Raw genomic sequence first — 22,800 nt, 5'->3', positions numbered from 1 at the left:
GGGCCGCCAGGGGACCGTGCGGCCACTGGGCCCCACGGGCCGAGTCGCTCCGCGACCTGATTGATTTCCTTTTTCCTAGAGGGAGCGGCCCGGCCGCGCTCACGCCGCCAGCACCTGCCCGCGCCGGGCCGGCTTCTTCCCTCTCGCGCGCCGCCGCCGGAGCCCCCATGCCCCGCGCCGCTCCCCGGTGGCCGCCGCTCCTGCTGCTGTCCCTGCTGCTGCAGCCGCTAGCCCGCGGCGCCCCCGCCCAACCCGGAGCCGGGGGCCCGGCCTCGGAGCTGGTGGTGCCCACGCGGCGGGCGGGCGGCGCGGGAGAGCTGGCGCTCCACCTGTCCGCCTTCGGCCGGAGCTTCGTCCTGCGCCTGGCGCCCGACGCCAGCTTCCTGGCGCCCGAGTTCAAGATCGAGAGCCTCGGGGGCTCCGGCGCGGCTGCCGGGGGCGAGCGCGAGCTGCGCGCCTGCTTCTTCTCCGGCACCGTGAACGGGGCGCCGGGGTCCCTGGCCGCCGTCAGCCTGTGCGGCGGGCTGAGCGGCTCCTTCCTGCTGGACGGCGAGGAGTTCACCATCCAGCCGCGGGGCGCGGGGGACGCCCTGCAGCGGCCGCACCTCCTGCGGCGCTGGGGACCCGGCGGCGCGCGCCGCACCCCGGCCCACCCCCTCCCCCGAGGACCAGAGTGGGGGGCGCGGAAGGGCGGCGGTCCGAGGCAGGAGCGCGAGAAGGAAGAGAAGGACGGGGCACCGGAGGAAGAAAGCGAAGAAGACGGGTCAGAAGGCGCCCGCGAGCTGCCAGCACCTCGGGGGACCGCGAGCAGGACCAAGCGGTTTGTGTCCGAGGCTCGCTTCGTGGAGACGCTGCTGGTGGCGGATGCGTCCATGGCGGCCTTCTATGGACCCGACCTGCAGGTAGGACTCGCTCTGCCCGGAGAGGTCCCCTGTCCCCTTCCGGAGCCTCCAAATGCTCCCCTTCTCTGTCCCTCAGAAAATCCTTCACGTTCTCCACTCTTCCCAAGACTGACCCCAAACAAGGTTCTTTGCGTTCTGAGAAAGCGCGGGAACTCTTTGCTTAACCTCTGACACCTGGGCTACCTACTGCCGCCCCCCCCCCCATGTCCCTTCCAAATTAGGGTGCAGGTCCCAGTGTCTCTCCCTCTCAGCTGCTCTCCCCCCCCTCCACCCCGCTTCCCCCATCCCTCCCTTCCTAAATCGCAAACTGAACTGAAATGGGTTTTAAGCACCCCCCTCTCCAACACAGATGAAAACTGAGCGTTTTGGAAAACGTCCACCCTACGCCCCATTTCTCAGCCCTCTGCTGTCTCCAGACGGGAGAGGCTGCCATGGAAAGATGTGGCTATTTCATCCCCTTGTGAACAGAACTGAGGTTCCCATAAATAAAAGATATGGTTTGGAGGGAACTGAACCTGGAAAGGGGCTGCCCCACTTCGGGGTGCCCAGCTGGTTCTGATCAGGGGCGGGGGGTGTGGACTACCTTGCCAACCTGGCGCTGGGCCCTGCAGAACTTGGCAGTGCCAGCATCCGCACAGAAGGGAGGGGACCAGAGTTTCTGCCTGGGGGCTCAGTCCAGGAAACTGAAGCTTCAGTGGAAAAGGGAGGGGAGGAGGGAGTGGGGATAGGGACTGTTCTTAGTGGAACCAGAACTATACTTGGTCCACCGCAGCTGATCTAAGCCCAGACCCAGCTCTCCACCGAGCTGGGGCAGGAAAGCTACATCCAAGGGCATAGCCCCTGTGGCCAGATGGTTTCTAACTAGATTCAAAGGTGGTGCAGACCCTGCAGGAGGTGACTGTGTTGCCCGCAGACCAGGGGAAGTGTGGGGGCGGCACCCTCTCTTCCCCGGGGAACACAGAACCGGTAATGTGCCAGGTAGAGAAATGACCTGCCTGGAGGTCACAGTGCCCTGAACCGGGGTCCGTGGCCCCTGGGGTAGCTCAATGAACACTTGCGGTGATGGAAATCTTGGCGGGGGATCCTATCCGAGCATTTTGGCATCACCTGTGCGGAAGAGGCCAGACAAGGCAAAGTCGGCCCTTCTGTTTCGCCCCCCATCTTTCCCACCCCACAGTCGCTGGGAAATGCATTCTAGATGGAAGGATGGGAAGACTAGGGGGTGAGAGGTCCATGTGGCTGCTCCTCTGGCCACTGCAGGGGTGGGTTAAACCCTGGGTGGGCCCCTCGGCATGCTATCGGTCGCGTCTGTCTATTGGTCACGGGGTTCCCTTCCCCCAGAGCATGGCAAGACAGCTTCAAGCCCTCCAGGCGGTCTGCCCCTCAAGCTCTGGGTCTACAAGGACCTCATACCTGTTTCCCCGCCTACCCTGCAAGTCCTAGACAGGGTGGCAGGAGGGGCTCCTCCCATCTCGGGCGAGGACCAGCAGGCCTGGCTATTAGGGTGCAACAGCAGAAAGAGGCTGAAGTATGTTCATTGCAAACCCAGAACTGAGCTGCTGGGCCCCTCCGCACACGTGGACCAGTGTCCAACATCTGCCTCTGAACCAGGAGGTTTGAAGAACAAGACCTCAGAGAAGCCGCAGAAAAAGCAATTGCTTGTCAGTCTCTGGAGCCAAAAACATCCTTCCTAATGCCTTCCTCTCGCCTCGCTCTCTGGGCTCACCTAGACACTGAAGATACTGAGCATTTGCCTCAAGGACACACTTGACCTCCACAGACACCACCGCCACCGAGAAGCAGGCGTGGCTTGGTGCTGGGCTCCAGGATGCCCAGGCCACTGAGCAGGAGGCTGGGCTGCATTTTGACCCAGGTGGGCTGCACCAGACAAGTCGGCTTTCTCCTCGCAGAGCCACTGGGGATGCCGCCTCATAGGATGCCTGGCTGGATGGCCTAGCGTAGGCTTACCCCATCCCTGCCCCTCCGCATACACGCACAGAGGCGTACCTCTGCGCCCAGCTACCCCAGGTCAGGAGAGCACATCAGAATGGGCACCGGGCACCTGTGAAGGCTGTGTTCCTCTCCCTAAGGTGTCTACTGCTAGGCCTTACACCTCAAAGCAAAGTCCTCTCCCTCGGTCTCGTGTCACGGCCCACCTGCACGCCTGCTGGGGTGGGGCAGGGCTGAGGGACAGCTGGTTTTATGATTGCCCACAAGCCCCTCACCAGCAATGGAGATGCCACAGGATAACCTTGAACTTCTCAGCTCCATCCCCTGGGCTTCCTCAATGGGCCCATGAGCTCAGCCAAGAATGAATGTCAAGTCTGGTTCCCCAAGACCTTGCCTGCCCAGACCCTTCTTCCCAAGATAGAATCCAGTTCTTTATAAGTAACTCTCCCAGGAGTATCCTGGCGCCTTCATCACACGGACAGAGGCGCTTTGGGGTGTCTTAGTAACCAGGCACCTGATGAAGATGCAGAGAGACTTCACCCCCTCAAGGGCTTGGGCTTCTTCATCTCTGAAGAGAGATACCTGGACAGGTAACCTGTGCGGCTGCTTCATGACGAGTCTTCGAGAAAGGTCAGCACTGTGTGCGGGGAAGCCAGTCTGAGTGAGTTCAGTTTGTGGAGGGGTTTCCACACGTCAGCTCAGCGGAAACACCTGTGAGGGGTTAGACTAGGAAGAAGGTGCAGCTCGCACAGCACATGTGACTCTGCAGGTCCCGTCTCCTGAACCGGAGGGCAGTGCTGTTTTCTGTACCCGGCTGCCTGTAGCCCCGGGAGGGCCTGTGACTATGGTTCTGTGGACCCCTATCCCTTGTCCATACTGTGGGAATGGGTCCTTGAATCCAGCTGTCCAAAGATGCCCCACCAAGCCCGATACCGAGAAGAAACCGCTGTAAAGGCCAGAGGAAGAAGCAGCGGGCCCCAGGCTGGTCTCACGGCTGAGCGACAATTTCCCAGAGCTCCATGCTCTTCAGTTCACTTAATCCTTTCTCAGAGGGGCCCCTGCTTCCCACCTTCTTATCTGGTTTCAGAGGGAAGGAGCCCAAACAAAGAGGGCTTTCTGAAAAGGGGGACCACCTCGGAAGAGAGCATTAACTCCGTCTGCATCCGGCTGCTGCTAGTCACTCTGGATGAAACTGGAGCGGGAGTGAGGGTGGGCCCAGCAGCTCCCCGCTCAGTCTGGGAAATCGACCTGTCAGGGTTCAAGGGTGAGCTGAGCTTCCAAATTCCCTTCTCAACAGAGGGGGTCCTAGGAGTGGCACCCATTGTCCCCCAGAGCAGACCAGAGGTTTCTCAAGATGTCAAGCTACTTGCGAGTGGTTTCAGGAAAGGACTAAGTCATAGCCATTTCGTCTCCCCTTAACCATATCCTCTGGGGAAAATATCGCCCACAAGCCCTAACACTAAAGGGACTATGTATCCCACGTTGCCCAGCATAGTCCCAGGATGTCAGAAGTGACCTGCTTTGGAAAAATAACAGAAAGGGAAGCGTGCCCCACTCTCTCTAGCCACCCAAGTCTTCGTGGGTGAAAGACAAGTGTCATGTCCATGCAGATTACTAGTATGTTCTCTCACTGGCAAAGAATGAGTCTTTTTTTTTTAATCTCTTTTGTCTGCTGCAGTCAGAATGATCAACAATATGAAGTCTTTCCCCAAGAAAATACCTTAATATGCAAAGGTTTCTGATTTGCCATCTCAGCATGCCCCGGGGGTGAGCGGCGGGGTGTGTGCCTAGATGACGTTAAGGCAAGGTAGTTTGCTTTTGTGCTTTGCGTTTGTTTACTCTGTGTTGTCGTTTTCCTCCCGGCAGTAAACAGGGAGGCAGTCAGTGTCACGTTGAAGGGGGTAGGCTTTGGAGGGTAACGAAAATAACTTGAGTGTCCTTGAGCAAGTTACCTTAATTTCTCTGCACCTTAATGTTTTGCCAGAACAAGTATACAATGTCCTGGCAGTGTGTTGAGGATACAATAAATATGGAAAGTACCCAAACTAGTGCCCAGCACATAGTAGGTGCTCAAGAAAGCATAACTGATACTAGAGTTGCCTTTGGTGATGGTGCCTGGCACATAGTAGGTGTTCGACAAAGCATAATTGATACCAGGGTTGCCTTCGGTGATGGCATTTGTCAGAGTAGGAGGGCAGTATGGTCACCTGCCATCACAGCCCACCACCGCTGTGTCACCTCTGCTGTCTCGTGGCAGAGAGGGTCTCCTTTCAGCTTGTTTGGCTCAGAGTTTCATGCTTGACCCCTTATGGTTCTGATAAGTGCATGCCTTGGAGAGGTGGCCTCGCCCTTGCTGTTTTGTTGGGGTGGCAAGAACGGCACCAGGTATTAGATCAGTGGGGTCAGACCAGACCTGGGTTCAGCAACCTCGGTACTTGAGTTCTGGCTAGGAAAGAATTCAGAGCCAAGACTCACACTATAAGAGAATGTTCATTTGGAAAATCAGAGACAGAAGAAGTAATTTGTAGGGAAAAAAAAAAACTGGCTTAGGTAACAAGTTACAGAGGTAAAGGAAGGGCTCTTGGAGCTTAGAAGTGAGGAAGGTCAAGGTGATGCCCCTGGGGGGATGGGGAAAGGTAGGGGGAAGGGAAAGGCTCAGGCGTGCTCCCAGGAGGGAGAGCCAGCTGGGTCCTCTGTCCTAAAGGTTTTAAAGGTGAAAATTTTAGGGGAGGTCCCAGGGGAAGATCTCAGTAGAATACTCAGCAGCTTTCCAGGTGTGTCCTTTCAAGGTTGGGGTCTCCACTGATGGATTAGTGGGCACCAGGGCAAGGGGTCATTATTCAATGTAGCTGGTCCTGCGTTGGCCGTGGTTTTTGCTTATCTGGTTTTGCTGCTTTTCTGGGCCTGGAGCTGAAATACAACTGAGGCTTAGATGTTATCTCCAGGGAGGAAAGGTCAGGGGGTCCAATACGCATGACCAGTGATGTGCTTGCGAAGAAAGGTCACCCTGGGGACGAGTTCCCGCCCTACCATTGTCCTTTGCTGGTGCCCAGGGCCCTGGTGACCTCTGTACCTGGACCATCGTCCTTGCTCTGCTCATGTCTAACTGCCTACACATCTTGAGAATGAGGAGAAATGAGGGACACCCGTGTAGGACCCTCTCTTCTCCTATTGCTTCTTTCCTTTCTTCTTCCCACCTCCTCCTCCTCAGCACACTCCCGGGCCCTAGAGAGATGCCCAGAAGGAAAAAGGGAGAAGAGCAGTTGAAGTCAGAGGGTTTCCCTTGTCCACCTCCCTCTCCTCACGTCTCCCAGACCTGCCGCCGGGAAAAGCGGGAGGACCCAAAGTGCACAGCGCCAACGTGCAGAGCAGAGCAGGTGGCACTGGGGGCGGAAGAGGCTGCTGGAAAGACACTGGACCCAGGCCCAGCCTCCCCTCAGCTCCACCCTCCTGGCTTTGGCTGCACCAGAGCTCTGGGGTGGGATCTCCTTGTTTGTAGCTCAGAGAATCAAAAAAAACTTCCCTAAACTGGCTGGGGAAGTTCTCTCTTTTCCAGGTCCTGTGGGAGCCCGTGGAGAAGGAGACTCCTAGAAAGATGCCCCGCCTTCCCAACAAGAGTGAAGGGCGTCAGATCCCAGTCATTTAAGAGCAGGGTGTGTGTGTTTTTAACACCGCGGGCCTGCTGGCCATGGGCTCTGTCCGGCTGTGCTTGTGGGAAGTTGTCTGCTGTATTGGGACCCCATCCACAGGGGCACAATCTTACCCACACGCCTCAGCCGGCAGCCTGCACTGGGGTGCAGGGAGGTATAAATAGACACCAGGTGGTGGAGCGAGCCATCTGCCTTTCTCCTTCCTGCCTCTTGAGCCACTCCCTGAGGGACCGTAGCTCCTGCCTAGGGGGTTGGCTGAGAATCGGAGGCTCACCGACCCAGGGCCACCACCCCACCAAGGCCCAGGGGTCCTTCCCCTGGGAAACTGTCTGATGCACTGCAGGTGTCAGGCATTCCTGCCACCGTTTCTCAGAGGAGCTAACGCTGGGGATGGCGATCCTTCCATCTCCAAAAGCTCAGTGGGACAGAAAAGGTGGGTAAGTGGGACCAGGTTTGGGGATTTTTAACAGAAACACAGGACCACGATGCAATGGAAATTATCTTCAGAGATGGCAGCCAGAGGACCTTCGACCATCCTCACCCTGAGCACGCTCTAACCCAGCCGTGGGCAAACTAAGGCCTGCGGGCCGGATCCGGCCCATTCGGCTGTTCTATCCAGCCCGCAGAGCCGAAAGAGCGGAGGGTTCTCTTGCTCTCCCCTCCGCTCCTTTACTTTGAATTTATATTAGTTCACACAAACACTCCATCCATGCTTTTGTTCTGGTGCTTGGTTTGCCCTGGGGACTTGGCCGTTGCATGGTGTCCACTCAGCTGCTGGCCTGAGAGCCTCGGTCTGACCTGCCCAGCTTGGGACTACAGACTCCTCTCAAACCTCAAGTCTTCGGTTCTGTGTATAATTTTCTGGGGTCCGTGCTGAGCAGCTGGCATCTCTTATCTCCACACCTTCTTTGTAAGACATCATCTCCCCAGTTGTGAGATTATGAAATCGGGACTCAAAGGGAAGAACTCTTATGAGGAGAGTGGCAGGTTGCCTGGGAAGAAGTCCCAAGAGTTGGTTCCTGGCCCATCAGACTCTGGCTTTTCCTACCTAGGGCAAGAGGCCAGGACACTCTTTCTGCCCCCTGGGAGCCGTGAAGGGCTGCACAGGAAGTGGCCTCAGCAAGCTACCATTCCTCAGCCCTCACCCCTGGTTGCATAATGATGTGATTGCTTTTTCCCCTTAGGAATCCAACTCCAAGAGCGAGCGCCAAGTTTCAGCTTTGCTGATAAGATGTTTACATCAGCCTAAACATAGCTGGAGTACTTGACACCCTCAACAACCTGCCAACCTCTGTTTGTAGGGCTTACAAAATGCCTGGCTGGTTGCCTGCGAGGTGAACAGACAGATCCCATTCACAAATGATGCGATTCGCCTGGATCTCCCACACATGGCCCCAGACGGCGGCGGAATGTCCCTCTCTAGCCTTTCACTCTCCCTTCCCCTCCTTCCACTCCCACCTCCCAGATCACCGGAGAGAAAAAGAGAGGCTTATAGAGACGGTGCCCCAGAGAACAGAGAGCCGAGCCAGCGAGTTGGCTGCTCAGCTGGCCACACTCACAGCTGAAGGCACTCTGTCCCTTTGTCTCCTCTTTTGCAAAATAACCCAAGAGAATGCACTCTTAGAGGCAGGAGCGTGAGCTCCAGGCTGGCCTCCTCCAAAGGCGTGGGAGCAGCTGGCAGCCCCGGGACAGGACAGAGGCCCAGCGATGACGTGGGCTGTCTCAGCTGGCCTGGGTGGGACTGGAAGCAGGTGTGATCCTCAGCATCTGGGTCTCATTAGGCCCACAGGGCTCGCTCAAGCCCCAGGCAGAAGGGAATAAACCCTTCAGGGTTGTCCAGGCCAATGCCAGGAGGCCAAGCACTGGGACACTTAATGAGAAGAGCGTGGGCCCCGGAGACAGGCCTGGGCCGCATCCTGGCTTGAAGAGCCGCGTGGCCTTAGAAGTAGGGACTGTGATACCGCCTTCACAGGCGGGCAGGGCAGCTCTAAAGACGTGACAGAGCATGTAAAGACGTGACATTGGTGAAGTGTGGGTCCTGCACCGGGAGCAGAGGAGCTATTGTTTGCAGTGACAACCGGAGTCAAGTTTTCAGGGTTAACATTTCATCCTGCAGAGTGGGCTTCCCCCGCAGACATCAGGAGAATACTGGACTCTCAGAGGGAAATTCTACTCACCTGGAGCGCTCAGAGCATTGCTTCTGGGCTGAGAATGGAGAAGAGTGGGGAGAGGGGCATGGCAGGGAGACGGCTGGTGTCAAGGTCAAGGCCGAATAACCAGCTTGGTCCAATAGAACTTCTGTGAGGGTGGAACGTTCTGTCTGCTCAGTCCAATACAGTGGCCACACGCCATAGATGGCTATCGACACACTTGAAATGGGGCCAGTGCGACGGGGGAGCTGTAATTTCAATTTCGCTGGCTTTTAATGGACTTTGATTTACATGGCCACATGTGTCTGGTCAAGATGCTAAATGCACGCGCTTCGGAGCCAGGCAGTCTGAGCTCACATGCTGGCCGTGCTCGCCGTAGATTGGTGATCTTGGGACACAACTTGCTTTTATGTGAAATGAAGGGTCTCGAGGGTGTGCGTTTTCAACAAGATGCTATTTCTCGGGCACTCAGCCCAGAGCGGGGCACCCGGGGTGGGTAACCAGAGGTGATGGCCGTGGGCAAGCGACGGGTTGGGAGATGGAACCCTTCACTCCTCCTATTCCCTCCTTCCCGACAGAACCACATCCTGACACTCATGTCGGTGGCGGCCCGCATCTACAAGCACCCCAGCATTCGCAACTCCGTCCACCTGGTGGTGGTGAAGGTGCTGATCGTGGAAGATGAGGCGCAGGGCCCCAAGGTGTCTGACAATGGTGGGCTTACCCTGCGCAACTTCTGCAACTGGCAGCAGCAGTTCAACTATCGCAGCGACCGGAACCCAGAACACTTCGACACGGCCATTCTGCTCACCAGACAGGTCTGTGGACGGGCTCCGGAGACCCCGGGGAAGGGGGGAAGGTGGAGTTGGGGTGGGGTGACTGGGTCAAAGGGAGGGCCAGGGCCAGGGCTCCTGGGCCTGCCCGAACATAGGGAATGCCTCCCTGCTGGCCCCAGCTGGGAGCCTCGTGTGTGGAATGAGGAGGCGGAGGAGGTCATGAGGACAAGTGTGAGGTATTTGCAAGGGAAGGAGAGGAATGTCATACGGGCTGTGTTCCAAATATTTGTGACCAGCTGTCTGCTGAGGTCATAACTAGAGGACACGCCGTCCAGTGAGTGATCTGGAGCGGGAATTAGAGAAGAGGTCCGTCTGCGATGATGGTTAAACATACGGCCAGGTAGCCAAGGAGTTACCCTCGAGATTCCCCCAAATCAGGAGGCTGCCCATCTACCTGGTGAGATTGAAACTCCAGGCGGCCGGCATCCTCAAGGCTAGAGAGTGTAGTCATGTGTCCAAGGCCCTGTCTACTCCTCAGTCCTCACAACAACCCCACGAGGCAAGTTCCGTTGTACAGTTCCCCGTTTTACAACCGAGGAAACTGAGGCACAGCGTGTCACAAAGCAGCGGCGCCCACAGTCCAGCCCAGGCTCCGTGTTCTGAACCGCTGTGCTGGCCTGCCTCCCCCAACAAGTCCTCTAAGCCCCAGCCAGCCCAGCACAGGCCAATGTAGGAGAAACGGTCTTCCCTAAACCAGTAGTCCTTTGGGAAGAAAGAGGGATTTGGGCTTTAAAAATGTCCTTCGCGCCCTAACCGGTTTGGCACAGTGGATAGAGCATCGGCCTGCGGACTGAAGGGTCCCAGGTTCAATTCCGGTCAAGGGCATGTACCTTAGTTGCGGGCACATCCCCAGTAGGTGTGCAGGACGCAGCTGATCGATGTTTCTCTCTCATCGATGTTTCTAACTCTCTATCCCTTCCCCTTCCTCTCTGTAAAAAATCAATAAAATATATTTTTAAAAAATGTCCTTCGACTCAGGAGGAGCAGGAATCGGGAGATGTCTTCAGTCTGTTCTCACGCTCTCACCCTCTCCGCCTCACTTAGAACTTCTGTGGGAAGGAGGGGATGTGTGACACCCTGGGCGTGGCGGACATTGGCACCATCTGTGACCCCAGCAAGAGCTGCTCTGTGATCGAGGACGAGGGGCTCCAGGCGGCCTACACGCTGGCCCACGAGCTGGGTAAGAGCTGCCCTGCCCGCCTGCTCCACGCTGCCTCTTCCAGACCCAGGCTCACCCAGCTCTGAGCAATCGCAGGCCCTCCCTGCCAGCCAGGTCCCCCTCCTGATTCCGACAGAATGGTCCCATGCCAATACGCACTGTGCCTTCCGCATTCCCACCCCGAGCACGAGGCCTAAATGTTAAACTAAAGCCCTGCACCATCCTCAGGGATCGCCAGGAAAGTGCCCAGATGGGAAACAGGCCCTGGTAAAGTTGCGATGTGTGTCCAAGCTAAGCGGTAAGAATCTGGGAAGATTGATTGTGAAGAGAGGGCGAGCGAATAGCGGAGGTGCATGTGAGTTTAAGACAGGCTGCAGCAGAAAATAAAGGGCTGCCCGTGCTCTGGGAAAGCTTCTGGGAAGGGAAAAGCCCAGAGTGGAAAGGTCTTTACGGAATAAGAAGAGGGCCCAGCATGGCTCAGTGGTTGAGCATGGACCTATGAACCAGGAGGTCACCCGTTCCATTCCTGGTCAAGGCACATGCCCGGGCTGCAGACTTGATCCCCAGTGGGGGGCCTGCAGGAGGCAGCTGATCAATGATTTTCTCTCATCATTGATGTTTCTCTCTCTCCCTCTCCCTTCCTCTCTGAAATCAATAAAAATATAATATTTTTAAAAAGGAATAAGAAGAGGATATGCTGCTCCCTCAGTCCCTCCCTCCCTTCTTTCCCTTCTTCTCCTCCTCCTCCTCCATCTCCTCCTCTCTTCTTCCTCTCTTCTTCCTCTCTCTCTCTCTCTCTCTCTCTCTCTCTCTCTCTCTCTCTCTCTTCCTTTTTCTTTCCCTCTCTCTCTCTCTCAACGCATGGGAGCCCTGGAGCAGGGTGGGGAGGGCTGCCGAGCAGTGGAGGCTGTGACTGTAGACCGAGGGTCTCTCTCTGTCCCCAGGCCACGTCCTCGGCATGCCCCACGACGACTCCAAGCCCTGTGCTCGGCTCTTTGGGCCCATGGGCAAGCACCACATGATGGCACCCCTCTTCGTCCACCTCAACAAGACGCTGCCCTGGTCTCCCTGCAGCGCCATGTACCTCACGGAGCTCCTGGACGGTGGGCACGGTAGGCCTCCCTGGCCAGCTGCTGGCAGTGACGCTCTGCCTGGCGGGCTCCTTAGGTCACTGTGGCACCTGCGCTGTTTCCAGCTGAGCTGCACCAGGAAGCATCATAGTCATTTAGGGTTAGAAGAGGCTTCAGAGATCTGGCCCTTGCCCCTCGACCTGGGCCAGGGCCTCCCATCCCCACAGAGCATGCTCTTCCTTGCCCATTGTCCAGCAGCCTGAGTTCCGGGCTCATCTAGACTCAGTCACAAAGCAGGTGGAGTTGGTCGGAGGAGGTGGGTCTGGAGGAGGTGGCTCTGAACAGAGCTGGAAGGAACGGGAGAATGTTTGCAGCACAGAGAAGGGAAGAGTGTTGGGCTGGAGCGGGACATTGTAGGATAGCTTAGCAATGCAAAGAGCAAGGAGTGGGGGCTCAGGCCGGCTGGGAGCCTGCGCCCGCTAAAACAGCTTGCTTTGGGGAGCAAAACAGTGAAACACAATTTCTTTTTGATTCTACCCCTTGAAGGAGGCAGGCACACATATAATACAAAAATAATGGATTATCCACACATCAGCCCTTGGGCCTTATTTTGCAGGCCGTGGTTTTTAAGAGTTCATTTACACCCCCAGGTATATTGACGTAAATTAGTATTACAGTTTGCGGGGTAAACACTGAGTCATGTAAGATGCTCTGGAAAACAAAGGAAATCCGATCTTGCAGATAAATGTTGTGACTGATAGTCCAAAATGGGACAGGTTCTGTCTGGATGGTGAGTGTTGAGTTTTTAGATTGAGGTCAAGGGAAGGCTGATGTCTAGACCTTAAACTTGTCCGTCGGGATTTTGGGGTCTATGGGAGCCATGCGGGGGGTGAGAGAGGAAACTGGCCTCTTACTCTGGCCTCTGCTTCCTCCATTTCTCAGGAGACTGTCTCCTCGATGCCCCCACCTCGGCCCTGCCCCTCCCAACCGACCTCCCGGGGCAAAGGGCGCTCTATGAGCTGGACCAGCAGTGCCGGCAGATCTTCGGGCTGGGCTTCCGCCACTGCCCCAACACCTCTGCGCAGGACGTCTGCGCCCAGCTCTGGTGCCACAGGGATGGCGCTGAGCCCCTCTGCCACACGAAGAACGGCAGCCTGCCCTGGGCGGACGGGACGCCCTGCGGGCCCGGGCACCTCTGCTGGGATGGCAGCTGTCTTCCTGCGGAGGAAGTGGAGAGGCCCAAGGTGAGGAATGGCTCTTAGGGACACAGAGGTGGGGCGGGGTGGGGTGAGGGGCAGAGTAGAAAGAGCTGTTTGCAAGGAGAAGCCACACTTGAGAGCGAGGAACTAAGGGACTCCGGGATAGGCTGCAACCAGGACTTCTAAGTAAAATCACTCATATTTTTAAAAATATTGTTATTGATTTCAGAGAGGAAGGGAGAGGGAGAGAGAGACAGAAACATCAATGATGAGAGAGAAGCATTGATCGGCTGCCTCCTGGCATGTGCCCTGACCAGGAATTGAACCGTGACCTCCTGGCTCATAGGTCAACACTCAACCACTGAGCCACGCCCGCTGGGCCAGTCATATTTTTATAAACAAAACAAAGCAGATTTATCCAAACACAAGAGGGGCCTTCGAAGCTATGCTTGTAGTGAATGGATGATGCCACCGGTGCCGGGGCATGTGGGGAGCTCCTGTGGGATGCTCCGGAGCTGACCTGGAGGCTCTGGAGGTTGGTGATTAGTAGGAGATACTCCGGCCCCAAGACCAGAGCTTGGGCACTCGGTAAACGGGAGCCACTCTGGAGTCTTTATAAACAGATAAGAGTGACTTGGAAGAGGACATTCCATCAAGTGAAGGGGAAGGGCTCATATCCTACCCATGTCTGAGCTGAATTTATAATGAGAGGTCGGGAGAATAGGAGTGATTGCGGGGATTCCATACTCAGAGAGGGGGAGGGGAGGAGGAACGAGACGGCCTCTGACAGGCAGAGAAAACTTGGCCCAGGACACAGCGAATCTGCAGGAGAATCCAAGGCAATGCCACTGAGAGTTTTAAATGATTCGCTTCTCTGCCCTGCTCTGAATACTTCCAAACTGTGGGCTGATCACATTTCTCCTGCCGCGAGTCACTGAGCCGTCCCTGTGAAACGGCATCCGTGGAATTAGGCAGCCTGGTCCTGGCCCAGCACTGAACACCAGGGTGGCCCGAGCACTCACTCTCCCCAGGGCTGTTCTCGGTGACCGTGTCTCAGAGCCTGGTTCTAAGCCTGAGCCGGGGAGGGAGTCACGGCTTCCCCCTCAGCCGCCTCTCATCCTCCCATCAGACACTGAGCTTCTGGTCCAGGGGTCTCCCTCTCCTGTAGGGTGAACTTCATACATCACTGAGGAGAGGGGTAGGGAGGGGGTCCGTGCAACCTTCCCCAAGCCAGAGCCACGCTCAGTGCCGGAAGCGATTGACATGGATGCTCATGGCATGCTATTTCTCATCTAATACTACATCTGTGTAAAATAAAAAACACCACACCTTTATGATTATACATATATTCAAAGCAAAAATATGGAAAGATATTGATGAAAATCATGCCCATGTTTTTTTATCTGGGTAGTTACACATTTTTTAAAATATATTTTTATTGATTTCAGAGAGGAAGGGAGAGGGAGAAAGAGAGAAATATCAATGATGAGAATCATTAATTAGCTGCCTCCTACATGCCCCACACTGGGGGTCGAGCCCACAACCTGGGCATGTGCCCTGAAGGGGAATCGAACAGTGACCTCCTGGGTCATAGGTCGCCGCTCAACCACTGAGCCAGGCCAGCCCAGCTAGTTACCCTGTTTTCATGTGTTACTTTCTTTTTTACACTTTTCTGTATTTTTCCTTTTTTATATAAGCAAATGTGTGTGTGTGTTTTTTCATTTTAAAAATTATTTTCAGTTTGAAAACCCTTGAGTGCACCAATGACAAAGCTTCGTCCTTACAGTCCAGCTGTAAAGTCGAAGCAGCTCTGTTTATTTCCCAGGGACCATCTGGCCCCTGAAGTGGCTGGCTGACCAGCAGCCACACCTCCCAGCCGTTATTGCTTTAGACCAGGACTCCTCAACCTCGGCATAGTCACAGGGGGGCTGGTCATAGGGGTGTCTTGTTCATGGTTGGCTCTGCATTGCTAGGTGCTTAGCAGCCCCTCATCCTCTCCCCACTCGAGGCCAGTGGCATAGACCCTCTCCAGCTGTAACAGCCAAAATGTCTCTAAACACTTTCAAACGCCCCCGGCAAAGAACTGCTGTGACAGAGCCAACCTTATTCCCATAAAAGCGTTTCATTCGGCAACCAACACTGAGTGCCCCGCTGAGGGCAAGGCGCTGTTTCAGACGCTGAGCGGTCGCCGTGCGTGAGTCCAGCACGGGTGACGGCCAAGCAGGCCATGCAGCCGTGAAATGAATGGTTAGGGCGGGTTGCTGAACCCCATGCCCCGTTCCTACCTCCGCTCCTGACCCCGAGGCTCTGTGTTGTAGGCCGTGGTGGACGGAGGCTGGGCCGCCTGGGGGCCCTGGGGAGAATGCTCCCGGACCTGCGGAGGAGGGGTACAGTTCTCACACCGCGAGTGCAAGGACCCCGAGCCTCAGAATGGAGGGAGATACTGCCTGGGGCGGAGAACCAAGTACCAGTCCTGTCACACGGAGGAATGTCCCCCTAGTGGTAAGCGTCACTGATGGCCACACCCACCTAAGATCCCCAGAGGAGGACGGAGCAGGCAGTGTCTCCGGATCCCAATGCAGCGCCTTCCTGTGACCCAGTGAGGCACCCAGTTTTAGGGCAGCCCCTAGCGCCCCAGGACAGCTCTCCTCATACAGGGGTGGGTGGTGTGGGGGGGGAGCGTGGGTGGCAAAGCCAGGGAGAGGAGTAGCCCTGGCCCTCCAAGATGTGGAGATACAGGATGTCACTCCCAACCAAACTCGTTTGGGGCCGGGAGGGGGTGGGGGCGGGGGTTGGGGAGAGGGAGGCTTGCAGAGGAGGCTAGCATCTGGGGTAACATGCCTCCTGGAGGCATCTGCACCCTCGTCTGTGTGCAGACTGGAAGCACTTCCCAAAGCCAGGGTCAGAGCCAAACCTCCAATGTCTTCCCAGTCCACATCCAGCCCGGGCGGGCGGAGGGAGGATTTCTGCATCTGATTCCAGTGCACGTTCCTTCAGGGGAGAGTTGCCCATGTTCCCTTGGGGCCATGGCAACTGCCTCGGAACCTTCCCAGGAGGCAACGCTCCTTGGCATGTACCTCCCCTGGCGTGTTCCTACCCCGAGTATCCATTAGAAAGCACAGGCACTGCCTCAGAGGCAGGCACGGGCAGCAGCCCAACTGGGGAGAGGCCGTCGTTGGGAATTTTGTCCCTGCTGTCCGTCCCAGCTCCCCCCTGCGCAGCTCCGGGAAGCACTGGCAGGCAGCAGAAGGCAAGCAGAGTTTGCGAGAGGTCCATCCAAGTGCAGAGACACACTGGCTTGGTGTCTAATGGGGGATCTGTAGCAGGTTTGCAAGACGGGAGAAACAGCATGGCAGGGGCTCTGGAAACTGCCTGGAATTGGGAGAGCCTTCCTGGCACACGGGTGAAGCATTCCCTGGCACGGTGAGGGTTTGCCAGGTGGACACGGACAGCAGTCATGATCTCAGATGCACTAGGAGGAGCCATCTCAGTCCACAAGTGTTTTAGTGCCTCTTGTGTGGCTAGACTGTCATCGATGTTATAAATGACATAAAAAAATGCACAGAGCATGGTCTCCGTCCGCAAGGAATGTGCAGTCTAGCTAGAGATCCAGGCCCTTTTACAAGGCCAGTTAAACTTAATCTGTGAAGCACAGACTCCTGGCTCCTGAGGAATTCTGAGCAAGGAAGAGCCAGGACTGGTCAGAAGCCTCCCGGGGGCGTGAGGGCTGAGCAGAGCCTGGGGACTGAGATGGTGAGGAGGCCTGGGAGGGTGGGCCAGGAGAGGGGGTGGTCTCCAAGGGGCTGTGACTCACCAGGTGGAATGGGCCAGCCTTTCAAGAGCAGACGACAAGGTTCATGAAAGCTAAAAATGGCATCTGGAAGTTCTCAGTGCCAGGTGTCCTGGCCAGTCACCTGGGAAGCATTTTCAAACCAGAGGCCCAGGCCCCTCCATGTACCCATCAGAATATGAGGAGTGGGGTCCAGCCAGCTATGTGTGAAAAATCTCCATGGGCCACACAGATGCCCAGCTGAGCCGGAGGACCTCAGTAACGAGAGCAGGTTCAATGCCAGGATTGTGAAATAAAGTCGTACTCCAATGATTGTTCTGGAAGCGGCAGGCAGCAGGATGGGACAGGAGGCAGCTGGCATAGGAGGCTGGGCACTAGGGCCCCGGGGAAGCCATGAGGCCTGGACCTGTGAGAGGGAGACTGAGGTGCTGAGAGTGGACAGAGACATTAAAAACCAGATTTTTCTGATGATAGAAGGATTTAGGGCAGGGGTGGGCAAACTTTTTGACTCGAGGGCCACAATGGGTTCTTAAACTGGACTGGAGGGCCGGAACAAAAGCATGGATGGAGTGTTTGTGTGAACTAATATAAATTCAAAGTAAAGGAGCGGAGGGGAGAGCAAGAGAACCGGATAGAATAGCCGGATCCGGCCCGCGGGCCGTAGTTTGCCCACGGCTGATTTAGGGAGAGCTCAGACGTGGAGGATGTAGAGCAGCCGTGGGCAAACTACGGCCCTCGGGCCGGATCCGGCCAGTTCGGCTGTTCTATCCGGCCCGCGGAGCCGAAAGAGCGGAGGGTTCTCTTGCTCTCCCCTCCGCTCCTTTACTTTGAATTTATATTAGTTCACACAAACACTCCATCCATGCTTTTGTTCCGGCCCTTCGGTCCAATTTAAGAACCCACTGTGGCCCTCGAGTCAAAAAGTTTGCCCACCCCTGATAGAGTCTCAGCCTGGAGCATGGAGGTGTCACCCAATGAAAATCAATCCAGTTAATGAGGGAACCGCATGCAGCTGGACTGTGCTGAGCTGGTAATCACAGCACCTACACATGGAGTCCCCCACAGACACCCAGAATCACCGCAGGTGGGGCATAGGGCCATGGTCGGCAAACTGCGGCTCTCGAGCCACATGCGGCTCTTTGGCCCCTTGAGCGTGGCTCTTAGGCCAGCTTAGGAGTACCCTAATTAAGTTAATAACAATGTACCTAACTATATACTTTAAGTTTAAAAAAATTTGGCTCTCAAAAGAAATTTCAGTCATTGTATTGTTGATATTTGGCTCTGTTGACTAATGAGTTTGCCGACCACTGGCATAGGGCAAGACTGGATCTGGAGCTGTAGATCCGGAATTCCCCGGCCACGTGTCCAGTGTCACCAAGGGAGTCAAGATAGAGCATGACAGCAGAGGCCCCAAAATATAATTCCGCATGTCATTCTGTGCCTCCCACACTCACTGAGTTGTCCCGTTTTTACCTACGTTTATGTATCTGTAAAACACAATATCTTCCTCCAAAGGAAAGGACATTCATCCCAGAAAGGCCAGCAGAGGCCAGGTGCTCCTAAGGGTCACACGTGGACCTGGGTCAGGTGGACCTAGAAATACTGGGCTCAGGTGACGCTGGATCTGTGTCCTGGGGTTGGGTCAAAACCAGGTGGAAAAAAGGCCCCCAAATCCAGGCATTTCTCCAGCTGGGTCCTCCCTGCTTCCGCGCTGCGTGTTCACTCCGTGCCTTTTCTTACTCTTTTCAGAGAAAAGCTTCCGGGAGCAGCAGTGTGAGAAGTATAACGCCTACAATTACACCGACATGGATGGGAACCTCCTACAGTGGGTCCCCAAGTACTCGGGGGTGTCCCCCCGGGACCGCTGCAAGTTGTTCTGCCGAGCCCGGGGGAGGAGTGAGTTCAAGGTGTTTGAGGCCAAGGTGAGACTCCTCCTGGAACTCAGATCCACAGATGAGGATGAAGGTCACCTACCACCACCACCTCTCTCGACCCCCTGCCAGGGGCTGCCTCTGTGCCCACCATACCCTCTCTTCCTTCCCCTTCTCCTGCTGCAGGTGATCGACGGCACCCTGTGTGGGCCAGAGACTCTGGCCATCTGTGTCCGTGGCCAGTGTGTCAAGGCTGGCTGTGACCACGTGGTGAACTCGTCTACGAAGCTGGACAAATGTGGGGTGTGTGGGGGCAACGACAACTCGTGCAGGAAGGTCTCCGGCTCCCTCAACCCATCCAGGTGAGCCTCCTCATAGTTCAGTACCAAGGTCAGGAGCAGACCGGGCTTTGGAATCACGTCCCCGTAAGTTTCGATTGTGCTGCTACTTAATACCCATGGAGTGCTGAGTTTCAGTTTCTTGGTAAAATGTCAGCAGTCCTCCGTATCTCAGAGTCATTGTAAAGAGCCGTGCGATGGGACATGGGGAGCACTCAGTACAGGGTCTGGCCCACAGAGAGGACCGTGCACGAGGCAGCCAGAGGCCACAGGGATAGGGATGGATCACCTCTGAGTCAATCAACAATAGAGCTATACTGAGTAACCAGGACCTTTGCCAGAAAGCAGCTCTTCCGGGCCTGTTTGAGGAAGGGCATCTCACCCCACTCCTGGCGAGCCCGTCTTTTGGCAGCTGAATCTTTAGAAAAGGGGGTACAGGGAGGGGGCCTCCGTGGCCTCAGAGGCCTCAGTGTCTACATAAGTCTGAGCACTCCAGATGCTTTCTCGCAGTTGAAAGCTCCTAGTATTTGTTTAAGTTCTTTCACCTCTGTGGTCTTGTTTGATTCCTAAAATAAGTCCCAGAATGGGCAAGGCCAACACTATTATTCCCCATTTACAGGTGAAGAAACTGAGGTTCCATAAGATTACCAGACTCTTCTAACGTCACACTGATGGTTCATAGCAGCCAGGAAGAGAACCCAGGTTTCTTAGTTCCTGGATAATCTTCTTCCTGCCTCTGCAGGCACTTCTGGAGAGTAAGGCAAGGGCAGGTGCTATGCAGCCACTCTGGGCCCCTGTCTCTGTCTCACATCTCATCAGGCTCAAAAGAACAGGATCAGCCCACAGCAGACAACCTGGAGGTCTTTCCAAATTTAAAATCAGAGGATATAGAAAAAAGAAGTCTGGAATATGGGATGTTCAGATTCTGGGTCCCCCAGCTGGTTCTCTCTTAGGCATTAGACAAATGGGCCCATGGAGCCCTGACTGGTTTGGCTCAGTGGATAGAGCGTCGGCCTTTGGACTGGGGGGTCCCAGGTTCAATTCCTGTCAAGGGCATGTACCTTGGTTGCAGGCACATCCCCAGTGGGAGGTGTGCAGGAGGCAGCTGATCGATGTTTCTCTCTCATCGATGTTTCTAACTCTTTATCCTTTCCCTTCCTCTCTGTAAAAATCAATATATTTTTTTAAAAAAATGGGCCCATGGATACTTTATATATATATTATTGGTTTCAGAGAGGAAGGGAAAAGGAGAGAGAGACAGAAACATCAATGATGAGAGAGAATCATCAATTGGCTGCCTCCCACATGCCCCCCACTGGGGATCGAGCCCGCAACCCAGTCATATGCCCTGACTGGGAATCGAACCATGACCTCCCGGTTCATAGGTTGATGCTCAACTGAGCCATGCCGATCGGGCCTTAGGGATACTCTCATGCGCCCTGGACTAAGCAGATGGCCCCAACTGGGCAGAAGGCAAAAATAGTGAAGAACCGACTAGCTGTATTCCTCAGTCCCTTTCACTTTCTTCCCACCCTGTGTCACCCAAATGCTTCCACCCCAGAAGATAAGAATAAGAACTAACATTCCTCCATACACATAAAGCCCTACAATAGCCTCGAAATAGTTTCCCAAGGCAGCATCCTATCCACCCAGAAGCACGGCTCGAGGTATCTGGGTACAGCAGAAGGCGGCTCTTCTGTCTGGCTTCCTGCCCTAGAGCCATGTGAACCCAGTACAGAGAACTGTGGACTCTCAGAGGTGGGTGAGGCGTCAGATTCTGGGGGAATGTGTGGAACACATTTTTCCACATGGGTTTGAGCTCTGTCTATGAAAGTGGCCAAGCAAAGTTTTATCCCAGTGCAAAAATGAAATGTGTGTGAGATCTCATTTGAGCCAAGAGCTGCCAGGCTTGGCAAACCCCTCTGAGCGACCTTCCTCCCGTGCTATTGTCAAGACCCACACATGTCACCCGATCAGCCCCAACATGGGAAATGCAGTTGGCGGCCCCGGCAGCTAGTTGATGTAGAGCTTCGAGGCGACTGCATCATTATTTGCTACTGGTTTTGTCCGCCGGCCCTAGTCACCAGCAGGTTCACTTCCTTAGGCTCTGGGCTGGGAAGGCACGGGTCCTAAGGGTGTCTTTCTGTTCCTGTCCTAGTTATGGCTACAATGACATCGTCACCATCCCAGCTGGTGCCACGAACATCGATGTGAAACAACGGAGCCACCCGGGGGTCCAGAACGATGGCAACTACCTGGCATTGAAGACCGCGGACGGGCAGTACCTACTCAACGGGAACCTGGCCATCTCCGCCATAGAGCAGGACATCTTGGTGAAGGGGACCATCCTGAAGTACAGTGGCTCCATCGCCACCCTGGAGCGGCTACAGAGCTTCCGGCCCCTGCCTGAGCCTTTGACCGTGCAGGTCCTGACAGTCCCCGGTGAGGTCTTTCCCCCCAAAGTCAAATATACCTTCTTTGTTCCCAATGACGTGAACTTCAGCATCCAGAGCAGCAAAGAGAGAGCGACCACCAACATCATCCAGCCCCTGCTCAATGCGCAGTGGGTGCTGGGGGACTGGTCCCAGTGCTCGAGCAGCTGCGGGGCTGGCTGGCAGCGGCGGACCGTGGAGTGCCGGGACCCCAGCGGCCAGGCCTCCGCCACCTGCAACAAGGCTCTGAAGCCCGAGGATGCCAAGCCCTGTGAGAGCCAGCCATGCCCTCTGTGACCTAGTGGGGCGGGGCCAGTCTTGTGCTCCTGGACTCGGGCTGCTGGGGTGCAAACAAATGTCCCCACTGTGGTGACCCTACGTGTAGAGGTGGCATAGCCGACCCAGGTCTCACATTGCACCAGCCCCGCCGGCACGGGGAGGGGAAGAGAGAATGGGCCAACAGATCATAATGTCTACTTTCTTGTGGATGGGACCTTGCTTGGATTCAAATAGAGGGCATAGGTTAAAGGTGAAAAGTGCACCAGACCCAAACAGGAGACTCACTGAGCCTGTTTGCAAAGGACTAGCAAAGTTAAATGGGAAAAAAAAAAAATTGTTTTCTATTGGGTTTCCCCTATAAATAATCTACCTCAAAGGGGAAAAATTATCCAAGAGAGGTGTGGGGCAGAGGGTCAATGGCAAATGTCAAAGCAAGCTCCTAAGCTGGCTTCCAACGTGATCATGACTCTTCAGAGTTAAAACCCATCACCTGCGGGGCTGCAGGGCTGTGGAGAGCCACGTGTTCTCAGGCCTCCACCTGCAGGGGTGGATCCCGTTCAAGTATTTATGCAAATGTGTCTCTGAACTAAAGTGTGATCTTGTGCCAACATCGTGGTCTGGTCTGGTTCCGTGTTTCTCTCAAAAGGGCAGGGACCCAGAGCCCTAGGACAGTGGTCGGCAAACTGCGGCTCGTGAGCCGCGGTTTGCCGCTCTGTTGACTCATGAGTTTGCCGACCACTGACCTAGACTCTCGATTCCAATAATTACAGGGTGTTGTTGTTCCTTGTGATTAAGCCCCTATCCCAGTGGTCGGCAAACTCATTTGTCAACAGAGCGGCAAACCGCGGCTCTAGGACAAAGGCTAACACTCGGTCAGCACCTTGAGCACACTGGGAAGGCGGCACTCGCCTAGTCGTTTCCGGCTTCCTCCGGGGCTCTCAAACACCTGCTGGAGCAGCTGTTCATTTGCATAATTCAGACCAGTGGTCCTCAGACATTCGTGGGCATTAGGATTGTCTGGAGAGCTTCTTAAAACACAGATTGCTGGGCCCATCGTTTCTGACTCAGCAGGATGATCCTCATGCCCCCGAAATGAGAGTCTGCATTGCCAACAAGTTCCCCGGGGGATGTGGAGGCTGCTGGTTTGGGGGCGGCACTTCGAGAATCACTGCCC

The 22,800-nt window shown here is 55.5% G+C and overlaps 1 protein-coding gene across 1 annotated transcript; it reads left to right on the top strand.

Annotated features, from left to right (window-relative positions):
- Positions 1-167: 167 nt before the first annotated feature.
- On the top strand, positions 168-22,232 carry ADAMTS8 (ADAM metallopeptidase with thrombospondin type 1 motif 8; the record flags this gene model as incomplete). Its single annotated transcript, XM_080650038.1, has 9 exons — positions 168-902; positions 9,231-9,470; positions 10,533-10,668; positions 11,592-11,759; positions 12,660-12,961; positions 15,235-15,418; positions 18,456-18,628; positions 18,764-18,939; positions 21,074-22,232. The coding sequence occupies 9 exons, from the start codon at positions 168-170 to the stop codon at positions 21,642-21,644; spliced, it is 2,685 nt and encodes an 894-aa protein (XP_080506164.1). The 3' UTR covers positions 21,645-22,232.
- Between the last annotated feature and the right edge of the window lie 568 nt (positions 22,233-22,800).

The sequence above is a fragment of the Plecotus auritus genome, assembly GCF_963455305.1.
Source record: "Plecotus auritus genome assembly, chromosome: 13".
Classification (NCBI taxonomy): Eukaryota; Metazoa; Chordata; class Mammalia; order Chiroptera; family Vespertilionidae; genus Plecotus; species Plecotus auritus.
The sequence above is the reverse complement of the archived record's forward strand: the minus strand, read 5'-3'. Positions and strand labels throughout refer to the sequence as shown.